We start from the raw sequence: 22,514 nt of genomic DNA on the forward strand, positions 1-22,514 counted from the left end.
CGTGTGAAGGGGAAATAACTCTTGACGAAGTATCATCAGCTGTTAAATCTTTTGCCAATGATAAGTCACCAGGCTGTGATGGCTTGACTGCAGAATTCTACCGGAACTTTTTTGGTCTAATTGGTAGCGATCTGGTAGAAGTAATTAACGATGCCTTTGATAAGGAAAAATTAACTTTTACCATGCGCCGTGGTGTCATTGTTTTAATTTGGAAAGGCAACGAAAAACAACTTTTAAAAAACTGGCGACCAATCTCTTTATTAAATTGTGATTACAAAATTATTACAAAAATTCTGGCAAGTAGAATCAGAGATTTTCTACCAAAAATAATACATCCAAATCAGAAATGTTCAGTAAAAGGCAGATCAATTCATGACGGAGCGTCATTGATAAGAGACTTAATAGAATATGTAAATCGTAATGAATTACCGGGCTTAATTTTATCTTTAGACCAAACAAAAGCATATGATAGGGTGGAATGGGATTTTCTATTTAAAGTTCTAAAAAAATTAAATTTTGGGCCAAACTTTATTAAAATGATTAAAACGTGTTACACGGATATTCAATCCGCTGTTAAAGTAAATGGGTATGTCTCAAACTATTTCAATCTCTCTAGGGGAATTAGGCAGGGTTGCCCGATCAGCACAGTATTATACATTTCAGTAGCAGAAACTTTGGCAGAGGCTGTTCGGGAAGATTCCGAAATTAATGGGATAACTTTACCAGATGGCTTCGTCAGTAAGTGGGTAGGGTATTCAGACGACGGTAACGCGACCTTATCAGACTTAGACTCAGTAAAACAATTATTTAATATCCTAAATATTTATGAACGTGCATCAGGTGCTAAAGTCAATCTTCAGAAAACTAATGGTTTCCTGATGGGAAAACTTAGGTACGAGAAAGATACGCCTCTTGATATAAGATGGACAAACGATAAAATTAAAATTTTAGGCTTTTATTTCGGAAATGTTGATGTCTCAGCTGATAACTGGGAACCAAAAATTCAAAAAATTAAAACTATCTTAAACATATGGAGTAATCGAAATTTAACTTTACATGGTAAAGTAGTTGCAGTAAATTCACTTGCAACTAGTGGCATTTGGTACTTATCAAACGTTTTGGAACTTCCAGAAAAATATGCCAAACAAATTGATAAAATGATTTTCGACTTCATTTGGAGTTACAGGAAACATTTTATATCAAAAGAGCAAATTCAACTACCTAAAGAATTAGGTGGGTTGGGTGTTGTAAATATTCGGCTAAAAATTAAAGCACAAAGAATTAAATTTGTAAGTAGACTATTAAGTCTAGAAGGGGAAGGTAATTGGAAAGCCGTAGCGGATTATTTTTTAGGTCAATACAAGAATTTAAATATCGAAAGACCATTCTAAAATGTAAGATTACAAATAATAAAGCTAACTTTAAATCAATGCCGAATATATACAAGGATATTCTTTTAACTTGGAATGACCTTGACATTACTCGAGACACTGACAGTTACCAACAAATAATCTATGAACCGCTTCACGACAATCCGACCATATCACACAAACAGCACAATGTTATACTTAGAGAAAGACTAAATTTAGTCAAAGACATCTGGGACATGGAAACGAATGACTTTTTGGACTTCGCTGGTTGCTCAACTAGCGCGGCATTTTATCGCCAATTAAAAGACCTACAAGACAACGTACCGCCGACCTTATTATGGACACTACGAAATGAAGACCCCTTTGATGGTGACTTAGACGCCATCTTTTGTATCAACGTAGGTGATACGAAAAAGGACGTGACAGTCGCGAAAACGAAGGACATATACGCAGTCTTGCTATTAAGAACTTACAAAGATGCATCATTTAAAACCAGGTGGGAAATGGCCTTTAATGAAACCATAAACTGGCAAAACATTTGGTAAACCTTAAACTCCGGCTTTATTGAAAATCCCGATTTTGACTTAATTTATAAAATGATTAGAAATGTAATTGCAGTTAGAAACATCTATAGGAGAAGCCATGTGTTTAGGGAAGTGACGTCACGTATCAGCATGCGCGCGCATCTGGTAGGCAGAAGTCTATCATAATGGCCATTAGTAACAAAGCGAACTAGCGTAGCGTGAATAGCAAAGAATGGCCAACACGTGCTTAAATTACCGCTTGTAGCACGGGAACGCTATTCTACATAGCTCCTGTATGGAGGAGATACATGTACTCTTTCCACCCATAAAATTTGACGATTGACCGAGTTCAAAACTATAGCAAACTTCCTTTTTTTTTCTTTTTCTTTTCACCTGAATAAATATTTTTAGTCCATGTATTTTTAAAGCGTCTGGTCCATATTTCAAGTAAAGCATTACAAACGAGCGCGCGCACACACAAATAAAACTAATAAAATAAAACGAGTAGCCTATATTTTTTATTTAAAACTGTTTAAAAGAAATAATTGGCCTACACTTTGTTAAAGGAAATTATTTCTTTAAACAATTTTAAATAACCCATATATATATATATATATGCATATATGTATATATACATATACATATATATGTACATATATATGTACATATAGATACATATATATGTACATATAGATACACATACATATATATATATATATATATGAACATTTGTTACAAATGAACAACCAGTAGACAGTATATAGACAGTAGTTATATATATATATATAACACATCAGACTTGTCTACTGGTTCATTTGTAAGGCTTTTCATGAACAATAAATTTAAGCAAGTATCTTATTAGAAAACTTTACAAAAACTTTTAAAACTATTAATTTTATCAAGTCCTTTTTTATTCCTTAAACTTGTTGATATCGGATACATATTAACACATTGTATTAAAATGGAGGAACCTAAATTTAGTTTCCATACATGTTCCATGACCACACATACATTTCTCCCTCTAGCTACAGCGTCCCTTTTTAAATATTAGTACAGAACTTAGCCTTTTAAAACCGGATACATCTCAAATTTAATTTACTTGGTCCCTCACCTTTGTGCTTTACATCTTCAGAACATTTTGTAGCATTATTTTTTATATATATATATACATAAAAAATTGCCATTAATATTTTAATCGCCTAATCCCATGCAGGCCAGGACATAGTTTAATACGCAGTCGATCTAGGATTGATTCCTGTTGGTGGTCCTATAGGGCTATTTCTCATTCCAGCCAGTGCTCTACAACTGGTGTAACAAAGGCTACACTATTTATTATCCTGTCTGTGGGCTGATGCATATAAAGATCCCTTATTGTTAATCGGAAAGAGTAATCCATTGTGTGACAGCAGCAGGTTTCCTCCCTAATATTATCTGTGTGATCCCTAAACATGTCGGACTCTATATATCCGTAATTAAAATGACTTGATTGCATTGTTAAATAAAAAAGATTCCTTCCTTTCAAATCTAAAACAGTGTCAGTTACCTTTGACAAGAGGCACAGTTTCAAAGGCTATCACTTTCAACCTGATTAATAACCAGTTAAAACAACAAATTACTGTAAATGGTAACAATACAATGTTTAAATGTAAAGGACACACATTAACACAATGCAAATATCATTTGATCATTGGTTTATAATGATAATAGAAAAAGAAAATAATAAATATGTGTTGTCTATTGTTTCTCGATATAATTTTTTATTGATTTTGTAAAGTCTGTTTTTTATTAGAAAATAGAGATCCTGGTAAAAAAAGATTAAATCCAAGTGTTATCAATGTCATCATCACATACTGGATAGCCCCAATAATATTGCACATGGTAGTTTGGAAAGTCAGTGAAAAAGGTTCTGGTATCCTATGCACAGAAACATGAGATACTGTAGAAAAGAATCGCTGAATCCAATACCAGTGTTCTCCTTAGCATCCCTTAATTCACCCTAAAACTTAAACGCCCTTAATTCATCGTGAAAGGCCCATTTTTCATCCAAGAGTTGCCGGTTCTCTTTTTGTCCACAAACAGGGATCACTGATACCTAGAAAAAAAAATAAGAAGTTGGTAAATTTCTATGATATATAAGTATGAAAGTTTTATATTGTGAATATTGAATATTATGGAAATATTTGAATACACATAAATGTATTTGTGAGACATATTGACATCTGTCACTGATGACAATAATACTTGTAAATACAATCAGCTCCCCTTTTCTTTCTTTATTTGCTGCAAACAAATTCAGATAACTTATATAATAAATGCATGTAACATAATTTATATGTTTTTAATAAAATATGGTGGCTATCACCAACTTGTGGATCAATATCCAGTTTTATTATTAGTATTTACTTATTTTTAATCCCAAACAAATGATTTAATACATTTGATATCCCACCCTGAAATGTTTATACCTTTTATTTTTATTATTAAAAAATCAACTTACACATTACAAATACACCTGTGGATCACTTCTTCAATACAAAAAGTAAAACATTATAATTAACATATAATATAATTAATAAATGGAAATATTTCAGAACCATTTTCATATGAAACAATATATATATGCTTGATTGTACACACACACACACACACACTCCCTGTTATTTAATTAAAAATATAAATACTCCAGCCCCCTACATATTTTATGGCATAATACAATATAAAATATATTCAGATTTTTTGTTTTTACCCACTATAATGGATCTGTCAATACAAACAAAAAGTTACATAAAACGTTGTTTGTCGATTGACTGGGTAGGGCCTACTGTTCACAGGGCATCTTTGTTTCCATGTCAGTTTGGTGGGGGCTTTTATTTTTATTATTATTTTTTTTGTTATCTTTTCAATTTTCATTTCAATAAATACTGACGTGTATTAGTATTACGAATGAATAACATACAACAAACCTTGTATAAAATGACGATCTCCGTTGTGGGATGGGCAAAGTTGATTGTTGTCAGCTTTAACTGTTCAACGTTTCGCTTCCACTGTATTTGATGAAACTAATTTCATAATCCTTACTACAGTGACTTGTGCATCTAACAACAACGTATGAAATTACCATGACAAAATACCATTCATCAAAACTAGTCTACACTGATTTAATTGACGGAAAAACATTCGATTGTTCATTACTACTAATGCCAGTATTGTCAACTGGTTTCTTGCCTACCAGCGCTCGCGCGGTACCACGTGATCAAAACATGTGACGTCACCGTGGCTTCTCCTATATGACTGGAAGATCGAGCCCACCCCGGAGTGCCTTGTGTGCGACGAAGTGGACTCAGTCTTGCATGCCTTTTTTCACTGCAAAAAAACCTAACTTTTTATTAAACAAATTGAACCAATCTTTAAAAAACTCTTAGGCAATAAATTCCGTTTAAACCCATATGCCATGATTTTTGGCATTAAATACAAACTTGGTAATTATGCATCGCAGCTAGGAATTTTTCTCTGGAGCAAAGCAATAAGGGTAATATGGACAACTAGAAAACTATTAGAGGGAAATAAGCCATGTAATGAAATGGCACTTTTTAAACACTTGGTTTACTCAAGGGTGGAAACAGAATATTTTGCCGCCTTAGAGCGGCCTGACAGAAAAGAAAAATTCCTCAAACACTGGTGTTTCGAAGAGGTCATTGCTTCGTGCAATGACGCCTTCGACATTACTTATAAACTATGAGAAATAATGACTAATTGCACAAAAATGTAGAAAAACAGACTTGGACCCCCCCGGCTTGTTGCTTTGGGGGCCAGGTCCGTAAACCAGGTTAATTTCTTGTAAATAATTATTAAAGCAATACACACTAAGTATAGTAAAAGATACAAAAAACACAAGCACGCACTAAATAAACTGTATTTATTATAATACAAGCACAAATATATTTATGTACATCCTTATTTTAACATTCAATGAGAACCTGGTTGATTGTAAATAGGTAGGAATTTGACAAATAAATGGGGTACCCGGCATGTCCGGTGCTGCCTGAAACTGAAAGAAAAAAACAAAAAAAACAACAACATGTTGGTAGCTGTTAGTGTCTATAGTAATGTCAAGGTTCTTCCATGTTAAGAGTATTTCCCTGTAGATATTCGGCATAGAGATGAAATTAGCTTTATTATTTATAATTTTACATTTTAGAACATGTCTTTCAATATTTAAGTTTTTGTATTGGCCTAAAAAGTGATCCGCTAAAGATTTCCAGTGGCCTTCGCCTTCTAAGCTTAAAAATCTACTTACACATTTAATTCTTTGTGCTTTAATTTTTAGCCGAATATTTACGACACCCAACCCGCCTAACTCCTTAGGTAGTTGAAGTTGCTCTTTTGATATGAAATGTTTTTTGTAACTGCAAATAAAGTCAAAGATAATTTTATCGATTTGTTTAGCGTATTTTCCCGGTAGTTCCAAAACGTTAGATAGGTACCAAATGCCGCTAGTGGCAAGCGAATTTACTGCTACTACTTTACCATGTAAGGTTAATTTACGATTACTCCAAATGTTTAAAATAGTTTTGATTTTTTTAATTTTTGATTACCAATTATCGGCTGAAACATCTACGTTACCAAAATAGAAACCTAAAATTTTGATTTTTTCGTTTGTCCATCTTATATCAAGAGGTGTATCTTTCTCGTACCTAAGTCTCCCCATTAGGAAACCTGTGGTTTTCTGAAGGTTGACTTTGGCTCCAGAAGCACGTTCGTATATATTTAAAACTTTAAACAATCGTTTAACTGAGTCTAGGTCTGATAAGGTCGCCTTTTCCGTCGTCTGAGTAGCCCACCCACTTGCTAACGAAGCCATCAGGTAGATTTATTCCATTAATTTTTGTATCTTCCCGAACAGCTTCCGCCAGAGTTTCTGCTACTAAAATATATAAAACTGTGCTGATCGGGCATCCCTTGCTACCAATGGCAAAATGTAGCAGATTTCCTTTCTAAGACTATGTATCAATGTTACCAAATGTTTGTCATAGCGGGTGATTAATAAATCAATGTCCTCTAGTGTCTTCGTTATACAAAATAAAGTAATTTTATACTGGTAATAATAATATATGAAATATGGACCAATAATATCATCTTGGAGGCCCTTTTAAAGAACTAAAAGTTCACCAAAAAGAGTAGTTACCCTACACATGTAACAAACAAACAACAAACAAACAAAAAGCCCATTAACCTATTAGTCCATGGGCCCACTCATGGTTGGCATTCTAGTGGGACGTATCACTTTGATATGTACCAAGATATTTTTAACAATATGGGTGATAACGTTGCTTATTTGGACGTTTGGCGTGTTATATGTTGTTGAGATATAGAAGTCTGAGGTAGGGTTTGGGTTGCGTTTTTTTTTTTTTTAATTACGCACCAATGTTAAAAATTAACAATATTTCCTTGTTTTTACATTTATTTGTAATAAATAATTACAAATTAATCAATCACGCACATACTTTTTCCACAATTAACTATAGAATAATTTTTTGAAGTCTTCAACTGGACGACAAGGGGGGTATCTCTAATAATTTGTGGCTAAATATAGCATGGCCAACATCTTTGGGGGGTTTTGTCAGTTGACTGCAAAGAATTATGTGTAAACTTCGTGTGTTGAATGCGTACGCATAAAACAGTGACGCCACTAGTTAATGCGTGTGACACACTCAAAATTCGCCTTTAAAACATGGGTTTTTTCTACTGGTAAATGGAACTATTTGGCTGTAATGTTTATATGTATATAGCTGAAGGTATAAACGTTTTGTTTCAAAGCAAACATTAATAACTATTTTTGGCAGGAACCGGCATTATTGCAACCTTAACATAGCAGGTGAGGTCAGAGGTCACACAGGGGTGCAGTCACATGTGGAAAAAAAAGATATTTATATGAAGATCCAAGAGTAGTACAAGTTTAGTTTTTGTATCAGAACATTCATCTCCTTGTCAGGATCTCGGTGACCCAATTTTTCTTTAAAAAAAAAAAGATTAGGGTTTTTGTTATTATTACCATTAAAAAATCCAATATATACAGTCATGTGTTAATTTGAACAAAGAGTTCCAAGCCTAAGCCCTGGTCTGAACAATGTTCACCCCAAGCCTACAGCAATTGACCTGCGCACCTGTGAGTGATAATGTGGAGTGTACAGCTGCATTCTGCATGAGTGTGGGTGTTAATGCTGGTAGAAACAGAAAGCTATTCAATGTTGAGCAGCGATTCAAGCCTGGAATCATCTCTAAATGCTAGTTTAACAAATCCCAAACATGGACAGACAGAACTAAACCAAGCAAGATGTAAAGAAGGAAAAACAGAAAGAAAAAAAGCAGACATTGGTAAACGATTCATGACAGCCAGCTATTCCTTTTGTTAACACACAGAAAGAAAGCATGAAGACAGTGCTAAAATAATTAAAACCAATTAGTGAACAGCAAACACAAATGTGTCGGAAGCTAAACCAAACAACTACAAAATATGATCTAAAAGAGAATCTCACTGATATTAAACAAGAAATACTTTCAACACTTGAAGAAGAATTAAGCACACTTGAAGCAAACATTTTTCAGATACAGCCACAAAATGATGAGTTGAAGAAAGATAACATAAAGTTAAAGTAAGAAAATGCAGAGTTAAAAGAACAATTTAAAGAAGCATACATAACAGCAGGTTTGGCACTTATTAGAACAACTTGGAACAGTATATAGGGTTTCTGTCGGAGGGTAAAACGGATATGGCGCCATACCCTATTTTAAGTTAATCTTTTGACAAACTTAACCCATTTTCTTTCTGGGTTCTTTTCTTTTCTTTTTCAATAACAAAATGGCATTTGTAAACTATACCAGTCGGTGTATTGTTACCATATATTCATGTGTACGGATGATATAGTGTCCATTTAGAATGACCTGCACTTTTTTTTCTATTTAAGTTGGAATTACTTTTCTTGCTCGTTTGTGTTTTGGTATTATTGGGGGGGGGGGGGGGGGGGGGGGGGGGGTATTATCTAGAATAACAATGATTATTGCTGGTGTGTGTGTGTGTGTGTTTTTGCATTTGAGGTATCATCCAAGTAGTAATATTATAAGTACTTGATTGGGTATCTTGATCATAACCATTTTTAATATATATGTATGATTCCCTTTTACATTTGCTTCTTTTGCATTTTACTTGTATTTATCCAAATTAAGACCAGAGGTTAGGCTATATATTGTCCAACTATTTAAAGTAAAAAAATTAAATCTGCAAAACATGTTAGGTATGGCGCCATACCCAAAACATTTTTTTTTTTTTTTTAAATTCGAGATGGTACTTTACCCATTTTACCTTGTGGCAGAAACATTCCCACAGTTTTAGCATCCCATTGTATAATACTCTATAATATAATAGTATAATACCAGTGTTTCTGCCAGAATGAAATGTTTGTGTATGACGTTATGGAATTTAATGCAACCAGTCATTAGGGGATATGGTGGCCTCCCCCAGAAAGAAAATGGGTTAAATGTAGGTTTAGAGTTAAGAAAATCATACAGTAATGATAAAGGGTTTGTTTTTTTCAAAAACTTAACTTAAAAAAATAAAATCTGCAAAACAATTTGGGTATGGCGCCACTCCCATTTTATCCTCTGGCAGAAACCCTGAATGCTATTGTACAATATAAACTCGTGTTCTACTGCAACTGGAAAAGCACCTCGTATGCAGTTCTGTATATCACTTTAACTGATAAAAAAGACAAAACATTACTAGTATACACAACTTACCTTCAACAGACTTGTTTCCAATAACGAAATTAAAAATAATAATCTCAAAGATGATCTGCGAAAAGGCCATACCTGTAAACAATAATATAATCAGAAACTAACATATTTCAAATATATAAAACAATAATATAATCAGAAACTGACATATTTCAAATATATAAAACGATAATATAATCAGAAACTGACATATTTCAAATATATAAAACGATAATATAATCAGAAACTGACATATTTCAAATATATAAAACAATAATATAATCAGAAACTGACATATTTCAAATATATAAAACGATAATATGTGATAACAGAGGAATGGGGAATAATATGGTTAGATTGTATTAATAATGTAAGTTGTAGAAGCATCACAAGGGGTATATGGCTTTTTATGTACCCTCTGTGTGTTCTTTTACCCCGAGCCGAAGGCGAGGGGGTAAAAGAGCACACAGAGGGTACATAAAAAAAAACATATACCCCGAGAGATGCTTCTACAACGAATTTATCTTGCCAACATGTTAAACCATATAGCCAAATAATCAAAATAACGCCAGACAATAATTGTTAACAATTTATTAACGGTTAACTTCAAATGTTTGTAATACGAAATTATTTGAAACAGATATTAATAAAATTAAAAAAAACAAAACAAAACTTTTTTATCAGAAATGTATGTAGTAAAAAAATAAAAATATAAAAAACCCACAACTGTTGCCAATCGCGCATTAATACAATAACACCACGACCGTAATTAGGTGGCCGAGTTCAACATTGCAGCTTTTAAAAGTATTGAAATAGTGTATTTTATAGTAAAAATAAAATTATGTATACTTGATTGATTATCAATGTTATTTATAATCTAATCATTGCTTTAGCATTAACTGGGGTGGCTGGAAACTGTTGGAAATTACAGACGTGGTATAAGAGAATTTGGCTCCGCCCACAGGGGTATAAGGGTTTTGTCCAACGGCAAACAACCAGTGAGATTAAAGAATTTTACATGAAGGCGAGATAATGAATTTTAATTGTTAATTAACTGTTATCATAATAATATATATATATATATATATATATATATATATATATATATATATATATATATATATATACATATACATATACACACACAGTAGAATCTCATTGGCTCGAACGCCCAACGGTCGAACCTACCGGTATTCTCGAACCAAGAACAATGTCCCCATTTTTCTCTCTATCAAACCCTTTTATTTTGGTGCTGATTGGTCGAATACCCCTGGGGTCGAACAGAAGCTTTCTCTCGAACCAGTTTATTGGTCCGAACTGTAAAATTATACATATTTAGCTCGAGCGGCTACGTTTATCCGAAGAAATATAAAAAATAATTTATGTATAATATTTTCGTCGACCCTTTCACGCTTATCGTGTTGTTTATTTAGCACCTATCGGTAATTATCTTTCAGGTACAGACAATTGTAATGCGGTAATCGTTAGATGAATGAACTTTGCAAGTAACACCAAACAACTCATGAGTCAATCGGACCATCTCGACCAAGCCGGTTTTACGGAAATAGGTGAATCTTATGAAAAATTCCTGCTCAGGTATACAGGTCGTGTTGACTTGTAAACAAACGAACCATTCACAGCAACACATTATTATCTAGAGATTTTGCAAATTTGCATATACCATTAAATGTGCATACCATTATCGTCAATATCCTATATTATGAATAAAAATTGTATTATGCGAGCCTCTGGCGAGCATAATACATTATTGTTATTCCTAATCATAATATATGATACTGACGATACCGAAACACACGAGGGTAATAATCTCTTTATCATATAATCTCAAGCTTAATACAAACTGTTTTTGTAAACAATATACGCATCTTTAATTCCAGTCAGCCATTATGCGATATTCAAAAATAAACTAGTGCTTAACGTTGTTTTCTTTTCTGAACGTTGGATAGCTTGCAGTGTAAAGTTGCTATTAAAACGTTTTTGTTAGATGACTATCAGTGCATACGTCAATTATGGAGTGTTACCGTAGTAAGTTTGCTTAAATGTCAATAAACGTAGTGCCGTGATTTCGATGAATTTATACTAAAAGGCAAACGTTATTGTGACGCACAAAAGACAAAGATAAAAGTTCACACAGTCAGTAGCGAGTGTGTCCACCTTGAACATTGATACAGGCCTGGCACCGTCGTCTCATTAAGGCCACTAAACGCTGGAGAAAGGGATGGTAAGGGTTGTGAGGGTTGCTGGCTGGAACCTGTTTCGCAGCTGCGTGGTTCGGACCCACGTGTCTTGGCGAGGGGTTGTCACGGGTGGTTGGCCGCTACGGGGACGGTCTCTGTCCTGGTTGTTTTGTTGATAGCGTTGCCATAAGTGCCATATGGTGTTTCTGTGGACGTTGAGTTGACGTGCGACGTCACCCTGCGAGGTCCCAGATTCAGCATCCCTATGAGTCGTCTCATTTGTCATTTTGACTGAAGCGTGGCATGACCAAATTGCATCAAGCAGTTCACTAATGGTGTTTTTCTGACTTTTGGACTTCTGAAGGCTGCACAGTGTGGCAGTGATTTGCGACTGAATGTCTGGCCTTTTATGGTGAACATTGGACAGCATTTCTCCCGAATATTCCATGTTTCTTGCACAAAGCATGCAATCGCTGCAACAACTGCTTGGTTGCATTTCTTTAAGCTGTTTCATGCACATTTTTTCTGGTTTACATCCATAAATCCATTCACAAATTTATTACTCCAAACAATCCATGTCACAACAACTTTTGCCTTTGAGTATATATCTAATTTGCAAAGTTATCAAATTCTCAAAGTATGCGATCTGAAAAATATCACATACTTTGATTGCATTGTAAATATAGAATACTAAACGAGCTTGCCTGTCATACCATTTTTATGAAATGAGTGAACAGTTTTGGTATCTGACGAGCGAAAGCGGGACAGATACCAACACTGTTCATGAGTTTCATAATAATGGTATGACAGGCAAGCAAGTTTAGTATTTTATTTATTACAAACCAGCTGCAAACGCAGAAGAAAGCAGATGTCGAGATCTACTACATGTTATTTGTTTACGAATTGGGTCAGCAGGTGATCTACGTCATGCTCACGTGACGTTGATATTGCACTAGTTAGATATTGAGTGATTGTTATGACATGAGCAATATCTTACACTGGTGTGTAATAAATGCTAGATATTATATGATAAACTAAATTATCACGTGTTGACATGGATGTCGTGTAGGAGCCAAAACACACCGGTTCTGGTCTAGGTCTGGCGAGCATGGTACCAGTCGAAAATGAAACGCACTGAATCGAATGTGACCAAAATACATCGCGTCTGTGCCGGCGTCAACTACAGATCTGGCAACAGATGTCATAGAACAGGGGTGTAGCGTGATCTGGACCTGGGGGTTGTTCGAATATGTACCAAGTGGACCCTTTTTCTATTTTGTTTTTGCACGACCAGAAACTCCATATGTATAAAGCTGTGTGTTTTAGTTCTGAAAGCGGACCATTTGCTTCAGCGGGGGGGAGGGTTCGACCGAACCCTCCGAACCTCCCCCCCCCCCAGCCTACGCCCCTGTAGAACATGCGCTATTTACCAGCCCCAGCAGTAGCACGAGGACGTTGCGTATCATAGTTGGGATGTCAGTCTGTCCCCCATCCCCCCACCGATCCTGCTTCTGACACCTAGGCCTAAAGATTATTGAGAATGATCATACAATAATCATAAAGTGCTGCATGTGTTTTCGTCTACATTATATTCGAACGAATTAGTGATAAATACATGTATGTTTGTGATTATAAAACTTTTGTTAGGCTAGAATTAATTATTTAGAAAATAGTTACGGCCTTGATATGATAGTGGAATAATAATCATTAAGCTTTATATTCGGATTTTGTTTGTTGGGGGGGTTGTTGTTGTTGTTGTTGTTGTTGGGTTTGGGTTTTTTTTGGGGGGGTTTGCTTGGGGGGGGGTTTGCTGTTGTTTTTTTTGGAGGGGGGGGGGGGTGTTGTTGTTTTGTTGGGTTTCTTTCAACTAACGGTTCAGGGATTATTTTGTTTATTAATAAATAGTCCAGCTTCCTCCAAAACGTAACGGACAAAGTATTTGTGGAATTATCGTAATTATTGTTGATGTTTAAAGAAAAAAATATATATCCAAAGATATGAACGCAGTCAGTTATATCGAAATACTGATAATACGTAACAGGTACAGACGCAGACGTCAAAATACACCAAACATGGCGTCTTTGCCACACTCGCCACATTCAGACACAGATTCGGTGTGTTTGGAGCTTGATTTATCGCAGTTGTTAACAATGTGGTTCGAATTTTAGGTATGGTAGCCGATTTTCCATTGGCGACGAATCTTCTCAAATGTTTGTTTTACGACAGGTTTAGGCCTATATCATATATTATTACCCATATGGGCTCAAATATACGAACGTTGCTTGTTTTTGTTTATATCGTTGATTTCCCGCGCATGCGCACTGCCTGGTTGGCAGAAGTAACCACGCAGCATGGCAGAGTGTAGCGATTCCGATGTTATTATGCCTCATGTTTCTAATGTCAGTCTTTCACAATATGTATTGAATCTCGATAGTATAGCTAGATCAAGGTATGAAACAAAACTGAAAGTTCACCAGGGTACAATATCTTTGCCTGATCCATATAATATTCCTCAGGACCAGTGGATAGAAGCCATGAACAAATGGCCACCAGTGGAATATGCAGACATGTACAACTACCTTGTAAACACCCCCGGCATCTACACAAAGGAAGCGACGAGGGCCTACAAATCACTAGACGGTTACAATTTTTTCATTTCGGGCCATGTACATACATGTTTGTTTTATGATATCGCTGAAGATAGTCCAGTGTGCTTCATAAAAGCAAGTGTTACCCCATCACAGAGTGTCACCAAGAAACCACACGAGCCCTGGGTGTGTCTGGACAAGAAACAGGGATATGTGATATCAGCACACTGCACCTGTATGGCCGGGTAATATTCTTTTGCTATTATCTGTGTTCCGTTTTCACATGCTTTGTTAAAATATGGGGGGTGGATTTGACATCTTCAATAAGGAGAGAAATTGCAAATAATGTCTAGTTTGTTTTTATAATTTGATTTATTATATTATATATTTATTTTTAACATCTACAGACACAATAGTTTTTTCAAGGGTAAAACCAGAAGGATTTATTAAACTTCAAATCTAGCAAACACATATATCATATGTCAAATATATACATGTACCGGCCTCGGTGGCGTCGTGGCAGGCCATCGGTCTACAGGCTGGTAGGTACTGGGTTCGGATCCCAGTCGAGGCATGGGATTTTTAATCCAGATACCGACTCCAAACCCTGAGTGAGTGCTCCGCAAGGCTCAATGGGTAGGTGTAAACCACTTGCACCGATCAGTGATTCGTAACTGGTTTAACAAAGGCCATGGTTTGTGCTATCCTGCCTGTGGGAAGCGCAAATAAAAGAACCCTTGCTGCTAATCGGAAGAGTAGCCCATGTAGTGGCGACAGCGGGTTTCCTCTCAAAATCTGTGTAGTCCTTAACCATATGTCTGACGCCATATAACCGTAAATAAAATGTGTTGAGTGCGTCGTTAAATAAAACACTTCTTTCTTTTTTTCTTTATATATACATGTATATATATATACACACACACACACACACACCATATACATATATAGGTAAATTTATTATTGGTCAATTGATCTTTCAGTTTGGGAGAGGCATGCAGCCATATTGCTGCAGTCCTTTTCAAGATAGAAGCAGGTGTTAAACTTGGTTTCAGCAAGCAATCACGGACAAGCACAGCCTGTGTTTGGAACAGATTTTATAGAAAAGAGGTATGTATGCCATGTTATATTTACTACTACTAGCAGCTGATTAAATATCTCAGTAATAAATGTATAACACTGCAATAGTTAATATAAAATACTTTATTTACATATATATATTTGACCAGTACAAGTTGTATCACAGGTGTTAACAATGCATATCATTATACTTTGCATAATCATAATGTAATATTGATTAATATAAAGCTATTCATGAAAATATATAGATGGTGAACATTTACTGGTTGGTATATTTTAACCAAATAGATGTACTTTATAGTTTGGTTACATTTTTGCTAATTTTTATACAGTGGCTACAACATTTAGTCTTTGGCTAATAAAATATTCTTTAAATTAAAACATTTTTAAAATAATTTTCAAGGAAATACTCTCTATATTTGAAAATTGGCTAAACCAAATTTGTTTCCAGTGTGAGCCCTGTTAAAAAATTGTCTTGTAAATAACTATATTTTTAATATGTGTAGGTTACACCACAGCCTTTAAGAGAAATCAACTTCAGTAGACACAAAAAAGGCAGCCTAAACAGAAAGCGAATAACTCCACAGATTGAAGTTGAACCAGTGAGAGCAGCTCTGAGGCAGCTGAAACAGATATTCCCGAAGGCGTGTGTTCTCACCAAAAATGATTCAGATACAGACACTGCATCTGAAGACGAAGAAATTCCACAAGTAAGTTTTCAATAGATTATAATTCTGCATCCAGAAAGAATGGATGTGTTTGGAGATGAAAGCAGAAAGCAGCATCAACATACAGTGGGTTATAATGTATACGTATGTAACGAGTTAAAAGGTGGGTTTTTTTAACGACACAAATAGAGCACACTGATTTATTAATCATCGGCTGTTGGATGTCAACCATTTGGTAATTTTCAGTATTAGAGGATACCTGCTACATTTTTCCATTAGTAGCAAGGGATCTTTTATATGCACCATCCCACAGACAGGATAGCACATACCACAGCCTGTGGTATGCCAGTTGTGGTGTACTAGCTGGGACGAGAAATAGCCCTATGTAATGATGAGTTTCATTTTAATAACAAAGTACCTTCAAATTGTTTAGTTTATGATTTACCATTAATGCTATAGTTATTTATGTCAAAATGCATTATCAAGCTTAGTAAACAAAAATAATCTATGTATATACACACACACACACACACACACACACACGTGTGTGTTGGCTAGCTCTGGGTGATCAGAAAATATCGCTAAATTAACTAAAAAATGCAAAGCCTAGAGCTATTTTCCCACAAAATATAAATTATAACAATATTTTTTCGCAAAATTGAAATAAAATTCGCATTTGGTGAATTTGGCGAGTGGCAGAGCTAGTCCTGGTTGGTCTGTCTCTCCGTCTCTATATATATATGTGTGTGTGTAGTTGTTAAATTGCTATTACCAATGTTGTTAATTATCATTTCAATTTAATACAAGCATTATTATTTATACCATCTCCTTTTTTTCAGTTACTTACTAGATTCCACGAGGTGGAGTATTCGATTCTCACACCGCCGGACTTGCAAAAGAAGTGTGAAGGATTTATGAAAGATTTTAAGCCAACGCAACACCAAATTGACAACCTGGAGAAAATGACACGGTCACAAGCAGACAGTGCTTTATGGCATCGACACAGAGGGAAGAATAACGGCCACAGTTGCCCATGATATTAAGACAAGACGAGAGACAACACCAACAGAAGGGCTACTCAACCGAATCATGAAGTATAATGAAACTGACATTAGATTATAATGGATGCAGTCAGTTTTGGCTTGAGTAATGAACCAAAAGCGAAAATGCTGTACTGTGAAATTATGAAAAGGAATCATAACCAGTTTGAATTAAAGGACAGTGGTCTGGTCATGGATGCCACATGCCCCATATTTATGGGACTTCTATTATCATTATAACTATATTTTATTGCAATCAGATGTAAATAAAACTGAATTAATTACTTTGTAAATAGCAAATATCATGACTCTTCAAATGTTAATTGCTTAGTTTACAAGCTTCGGCATCAGGTTTGTCAGTGCACCACAGATTGTTAAGATATCATCAGCATGTTTTGACAATGATATTGGCATAGTGTGTTTTACAATTTGATAATTTTTTATCCTTTCTATTGCCCTTTCAACGTGGATTCTGGCTCTAGATAAACGCCTGGAACATTCGATTTCTCGCTGAGAAAGCTGTTTCTTGCCTCTTGTGAACGGTGGAATTGCCAGAGATGCACCATGTACTGCAAGTTCTTCCTCAATAAGGAAACCTCTATCTGCTAGGACTAAGTCTCCATATTCCAGTTTGTTATAAAACCCAGATTTTTCAGTAATTTCTTTGTCGCTAACTCTCCCACCCCAGCATTCAGACAAGAAACTAACAGAACCATATGGTGTAATACCAATTAAAAACTTAAGGGTATTATGGTGTTTATAGTTACTCCATGTTTTGGCCCTAGCATCTAGATTTGATGGTCTCTGAAGAAATATTTCTGCGCAATCAATTACAACTCTGCACTTCTTATAGTTTCTTTTGAAGGCTTTAGGCAAGTTTTTCAGTATTGTATTTTTATCTGGCCACTGTATAAGAAATTGAAGTTTCTTGGCAAAAATTGGTAAACACTGACCTAAAATCTTTGATACTTGTGTTGGGCATATGTTGAACCGCAATGCTAAGTCTCGGTTTGTCAAGTTCAACCTCAGCTTCATTAATACCAACAACAGCTGGTCACCAGGACTTACATTTCCTATTCTCTTAATACATAAACTTACAAGAGATAAAACCCACATGAACACTGCCACTGAGCACAGGCCAGTTAAAGCTGATATTTTGGCATTATCCAAGTTACTAAACGTAAACTTCTTCTTTTGAATTTCATCTTTTAGTTCTCTGTTGTGGTCTAGTACTCGCTGATACTCTGTTTGTAACTGAGAATATTTCCTTTGTAGTTCAAAAAACTCATCTTGCAGTGGACTTGGTTCCTCAGGGATTGGGTCAGTACCTATTGAGTAAAAAAATTTGAGTATTAATGCCAAATTAATAGCAACAGTTGAAATAACTTGGATGTTATAATGTAAATATTAGTATATATTTATGTTGGTTTTGTGTTTATAAATATACAGCTGTCATTATATTTGTATCAAAAATTTGTATTCCATAATAATATATTTTATTTTGCCAATTTATACATATCTGACATATAATATAGCACATTATTAAAAGTAATATATATATATATATTAATATAAAAATACACTTATACAAACTATACTTAAACCAAAATACATTTTTAGATAACATCCTGTACAAAAGAAGTATAAACAGCAAACATTTGAGGAAAGTAATTGTTCTATAAAAGTTACTTTGTTTTTGTACAGTCATGTCATGTTGATTATATTGTTGTATTTTTTTAAAAATGCTGGGAGAGACCTTAGCATATTGGCTGATCCCAAAACCATTCATTTTATGATGATGAAATATATTTGAAAAAAAGAAAGTGATTTGTTTGTTTTTACTCAAATAAAAAGAAAGCTCGCTAGCCAAGTTTAAAATAATTTTAAGTATGTCACCTGTATCTGTAAATGTTGTTGTACATATGTTATGGGTTAGGTCCATAAGAATGTTAGCAACATCATTTCTATTCTGTTCCTGTTGTATTTCCTCATCTAGAGTTTGTAACACCTCTCTACGTTGTTTTACTCTGTGGTATCTGCTAACTTTATTAGGTGTGCTCTCTCGAACCGGCAAAAAGATGAAAATGCTTGGCACATAATCCGGATGATCATCATCATCTACAGGTCTTCCTGTAAACAATAATGAACTTTAGTATTGTACAGTAATTATTAAATTGGTATGTCAATTTTATAATTGTTTGGAGGGAATCTCGTATTGCACTGCACTAACAAAATCTCCTTTATTACTTGATGACTCCATCAACTTGCCCACTATAAACAAGCCCCCCTCCCCTACCCACAGATATTTTATATAATTTATCTTGTGAGCCATTTCAAAATATATTTTACTCAGTGTTGCATTAAACTCAACAAACAACAAGTTACTACTACAAGGTATTTATTTCTGAGCCCACAGTTTTCTACATCGCACACAAAAATAGGGTGGGGTTTTTTCACAAATTTTTTTTACTCTTAAATCTTACCTCAGAAAAAAACTGACATTATTTACAAACAACTGAGATAATAAAACACATCAATGTTAAAGATAAAAATATATTTCGTCGTAAAACTGACCTGTGATAAAATGTTTACTGCACACGCGGTCGTGTTCTGCCGGTTCCCATGTTTTAGTTTTGTCTTCAATGCAGGTGCGTTTCATTGCCACTTTCCATCGATTCCTACGATCAGTACTTCTTGGAAATCGATAAAAACCGATACCAGACTGCTTCATAAAACGATTAGTGCACCCTGGGGCACAGCAACTAGTTGGCATTGTTATTATAAACAGCACTTCAAAGTTCAAAACACTTATCGCTCTACTGATTTCATAGCCCGAGTACTCTGACTGTAAGAGAGCTAGACGGACATTTGGACATAAACACGCTCTCATTACAGTCAGAGACCAACCTATGTCTTTTTTTGGCAATTCCTGACTACCAAACGGTAGGCAACGAGTCCCGCTCTAATACCACAACAATCCTATGTTTGACGTCAAATACCTTTACATCAATCATTTTCGAGTTAAGTGATACAAAAAAATCCACATATTAATCACTAATACACTTACTACAGAAAGAAACCCGACAGCACCCACATTCAGCTACGCTTCGTGACACTCCGTCGCAACAATTGCAAAGCTCGGCGATCTATTTCGAGACGTAGACCACGTGATCGCGCACTGGGCGATTCCGCCTTGTGCAGCAGTTACAGGGGCCGTCTCATATCAAGCGAAGTTACAACATGGAAGAGTTGGCTAATGCCGTTTTGGATGAATTTGGATTTCATTACGTCATTAAACCAAAACAATTACACATTATTGATTCCATTTTGAATTTGAAGGATACATTTGGGGTGTTATCGACAGGATACGGCAAAAGTATGTGCTACGTACAGCCTCCTCTTATGAGACGACCCCTTAACTGCTGCACAAGGCGGAATCGCCCAGTCTCGAAATAGATCGCCGAGCTTTGTAATTGTTGCGACGGAGTGTCACGAAGCGTAGCTGAATGTGGGTGCTGTCGGGTTTCTTTCTGTAGTATGTGTATTAATGATTAATATGTGGATTTTTTTGTATCACTTAACTCGAAAATGATTGATGTAAAGGTATTTGACGTCAAACATAGGATTGTTGTGGTATTAGAGCGGGACTCGTTGCCTACCGTTTGGTAGTCAGGAATTGCCAAAAAAAGACATAGGTTGGTCTCTGACTGTAATGAGAGCGTGTTTATGTCCAAATGTCCGTCTAGCTCTCTTACAGTCAGAGTACTCGGGCTACTGATTTCACTGAATCCTCTTTTGTTTTGCCAACCGGAAGACTTTTGTCAACACGCGTCACGTGACCATGACGTAGCTGGTCAACCCTCGTATACGGGGTAATATTTTTTCGATCTCTGTACAGTGTGCAGATTGCTTCTACAGCCACTGATTGGTTGGCTTAAAAATCACGATGTTTGGTTGGTTGCTTTGTCATGGCCGGAACTTCACTTTCATTCATATGTTTCCATTCGTGAGTCAGATTACACATACGTTATACGATATACAAAGATTTACAAAAACAAATGGACTCACTTGTTTCGTAAACATGAAATGGTATATTTTCATAAGCAGCGGCTTTAGTAATATATAAAAATTATTATTTTCAAATGCAAATACAGTCGTATTATTTTGTACTGTAAACATTTGGCTGTAAAAAGAACGCCGTTATGCTATGACGTCACTTACATTACGTCATGTAATGTGCGTAAGATTATATGACGTAATGGCTGATGGCTTTGTTGTAGACTGCAGAGGAATTTTTACATTAAAAATCAGTTAAAATTGACAATGAGTAATAAAGAGAATAACCAACTCGCTACGAGGAGTTACGAATTATCTGTCCCTCGTCAATGAATGTTGTAAAACCCTCGCCAAAGGCTCGGGTTTACAACATTCATTCACTCGGGACAGATAATTCATAATTCCTCGTAGCTCGTTAGTTATTCTCTAAGTCACAATCATGTAATTAATCGAAATATAAGGTACTTTAGACAATAATACTTCTCACAGGGAACGCCTTTTTTCATACTATGGAATTCCAAAATACTATAGATTATTTATTTCTATAGTCCGTCCCATCCTTTTATAAAAATGTTTTTTTGTAAATAATTTCTGTTTGGTTCGACATAAGAAAAAAGTAAAAGCGTTTTGGAAATAACAAAACGACGCTTACGGCGTTATGGTAGGTAGGTGGGGGTGGTGGTGGTGGGGTGGGAGGTGACGTGTCTTCTTTTTGGGTGGTGGTGGGAGAAGTCTTGATTTAAGCTGAGTAACAATAAAAATATATTGGCAAAACATAAAAGGCTAATTTTTTTTAAATGATTACATAAATTAATTAATTAATTAATTAATTAATAATAATAATAATAATAATAATACAAATGTGAATATTGCATGCCACTGTAAATATAGATAGAAAATGTGCGTGTTCGTCTGGGTTATATGTTTGTTTTTGTTCTCTTTGTTTTTGGGGGGCGTGTGTGTGTTTGTCGAGGGGGGAGGGGTATTTTGTATTTTATTTTGGGGTGGGGTTGGTATTTTTACTGGGGTTTTTTTGGTGTGGTGCTGGATTGGGCTATTTGTTTGTTTTTGTTTTATTTATGTTTTGATTTGCCTGCCAGTTATGCTTACAATCATGTGTACAACAATGTCTTCATTCTAATATGTTGGACATCATTCTAGGCTCTACCTATCTTGAAAAACCGACATGTAAGACCAACATTAACATGTTTAAACAAATACTA

General features: G+C 35.2%; 3 protein-coding genes across 3 annotated transcripts in view; 1 reads left to right on the forward strand and 2 right to left on the reverse strand.

Annotated features, from left to right (window-relative positions):
• The window catches only part of LOC121386447, a 57,207-nt gene that overhangs the window by 33,755 nt on the left and 938 nt on the right, over positions 1-22,514 (reverse strand). The window contains exon 2 of the mRNA XM_041517346.1: positions 9,689-9,760. Within this exon, the coding sequence (XP_041373280.1) occupies positions 9,689-9,758 (70 nt within the window). The 5' untranslated portion in view covers positions 9,759-9,760. The remainder of the gene's footprint in view (positions 1-9,688; positions 9,761-22,514) is intronic.
• Positions 14,133-17,234, forward strand: LOC121386449. Its single transcript, XM_041517348.1, has 4 exons — positions 14,133-14,695; positions 15,431-15,557; positions 16,034-16,237; positions 17,035-17,234. The coding sequence occupies exons 1-4, from the start codon at positions 14,214-14,216 to the stop codon at positions 17,230-17,232; spliced, it is 1,011 nt and encodes a 336-aa protein (XP_041373282.1). The 5' UTR covers positions 14,133-14,213; the 3' UTR covers positions 17,233-17,234.
• Positions 17,283-20,023, reverse strand: LOC121386448. The gene is made up of 3 exons (XM_041517347.1): positions 19,810-20,023; positions 19,132-19,365; positions 17,283-18,563 (listed from the first exon to the last, which is right to left on the reverse strand). The coding sequence occupies exons 1-3, from the start codon at positions 20,006-20,008 to the stop codon at positions 17,563-17,565; spliced, it is 1,434 nt and encodes a 477-aa protein (XP_041373281.1). The 5' UTR covers positions 20,009-20,023; the 3' UTR covers positions 17,283-17,562.

This window comes from Gigantopelta aegis, chromosome 12 (genome assembly GCF_016097555.1).
Source record: "Gigantopelta aegis isolate Gae_Host chromosome 12, Gae_host_genome, whole genome shotgun sequence".
Taxonomy (NCBI): Eukaryota; Metazoa; Mollusca; class Gastropoda; order Neomphalida; family Peltospiridae; genus Gigantopelta; species Gigantopelta aegis.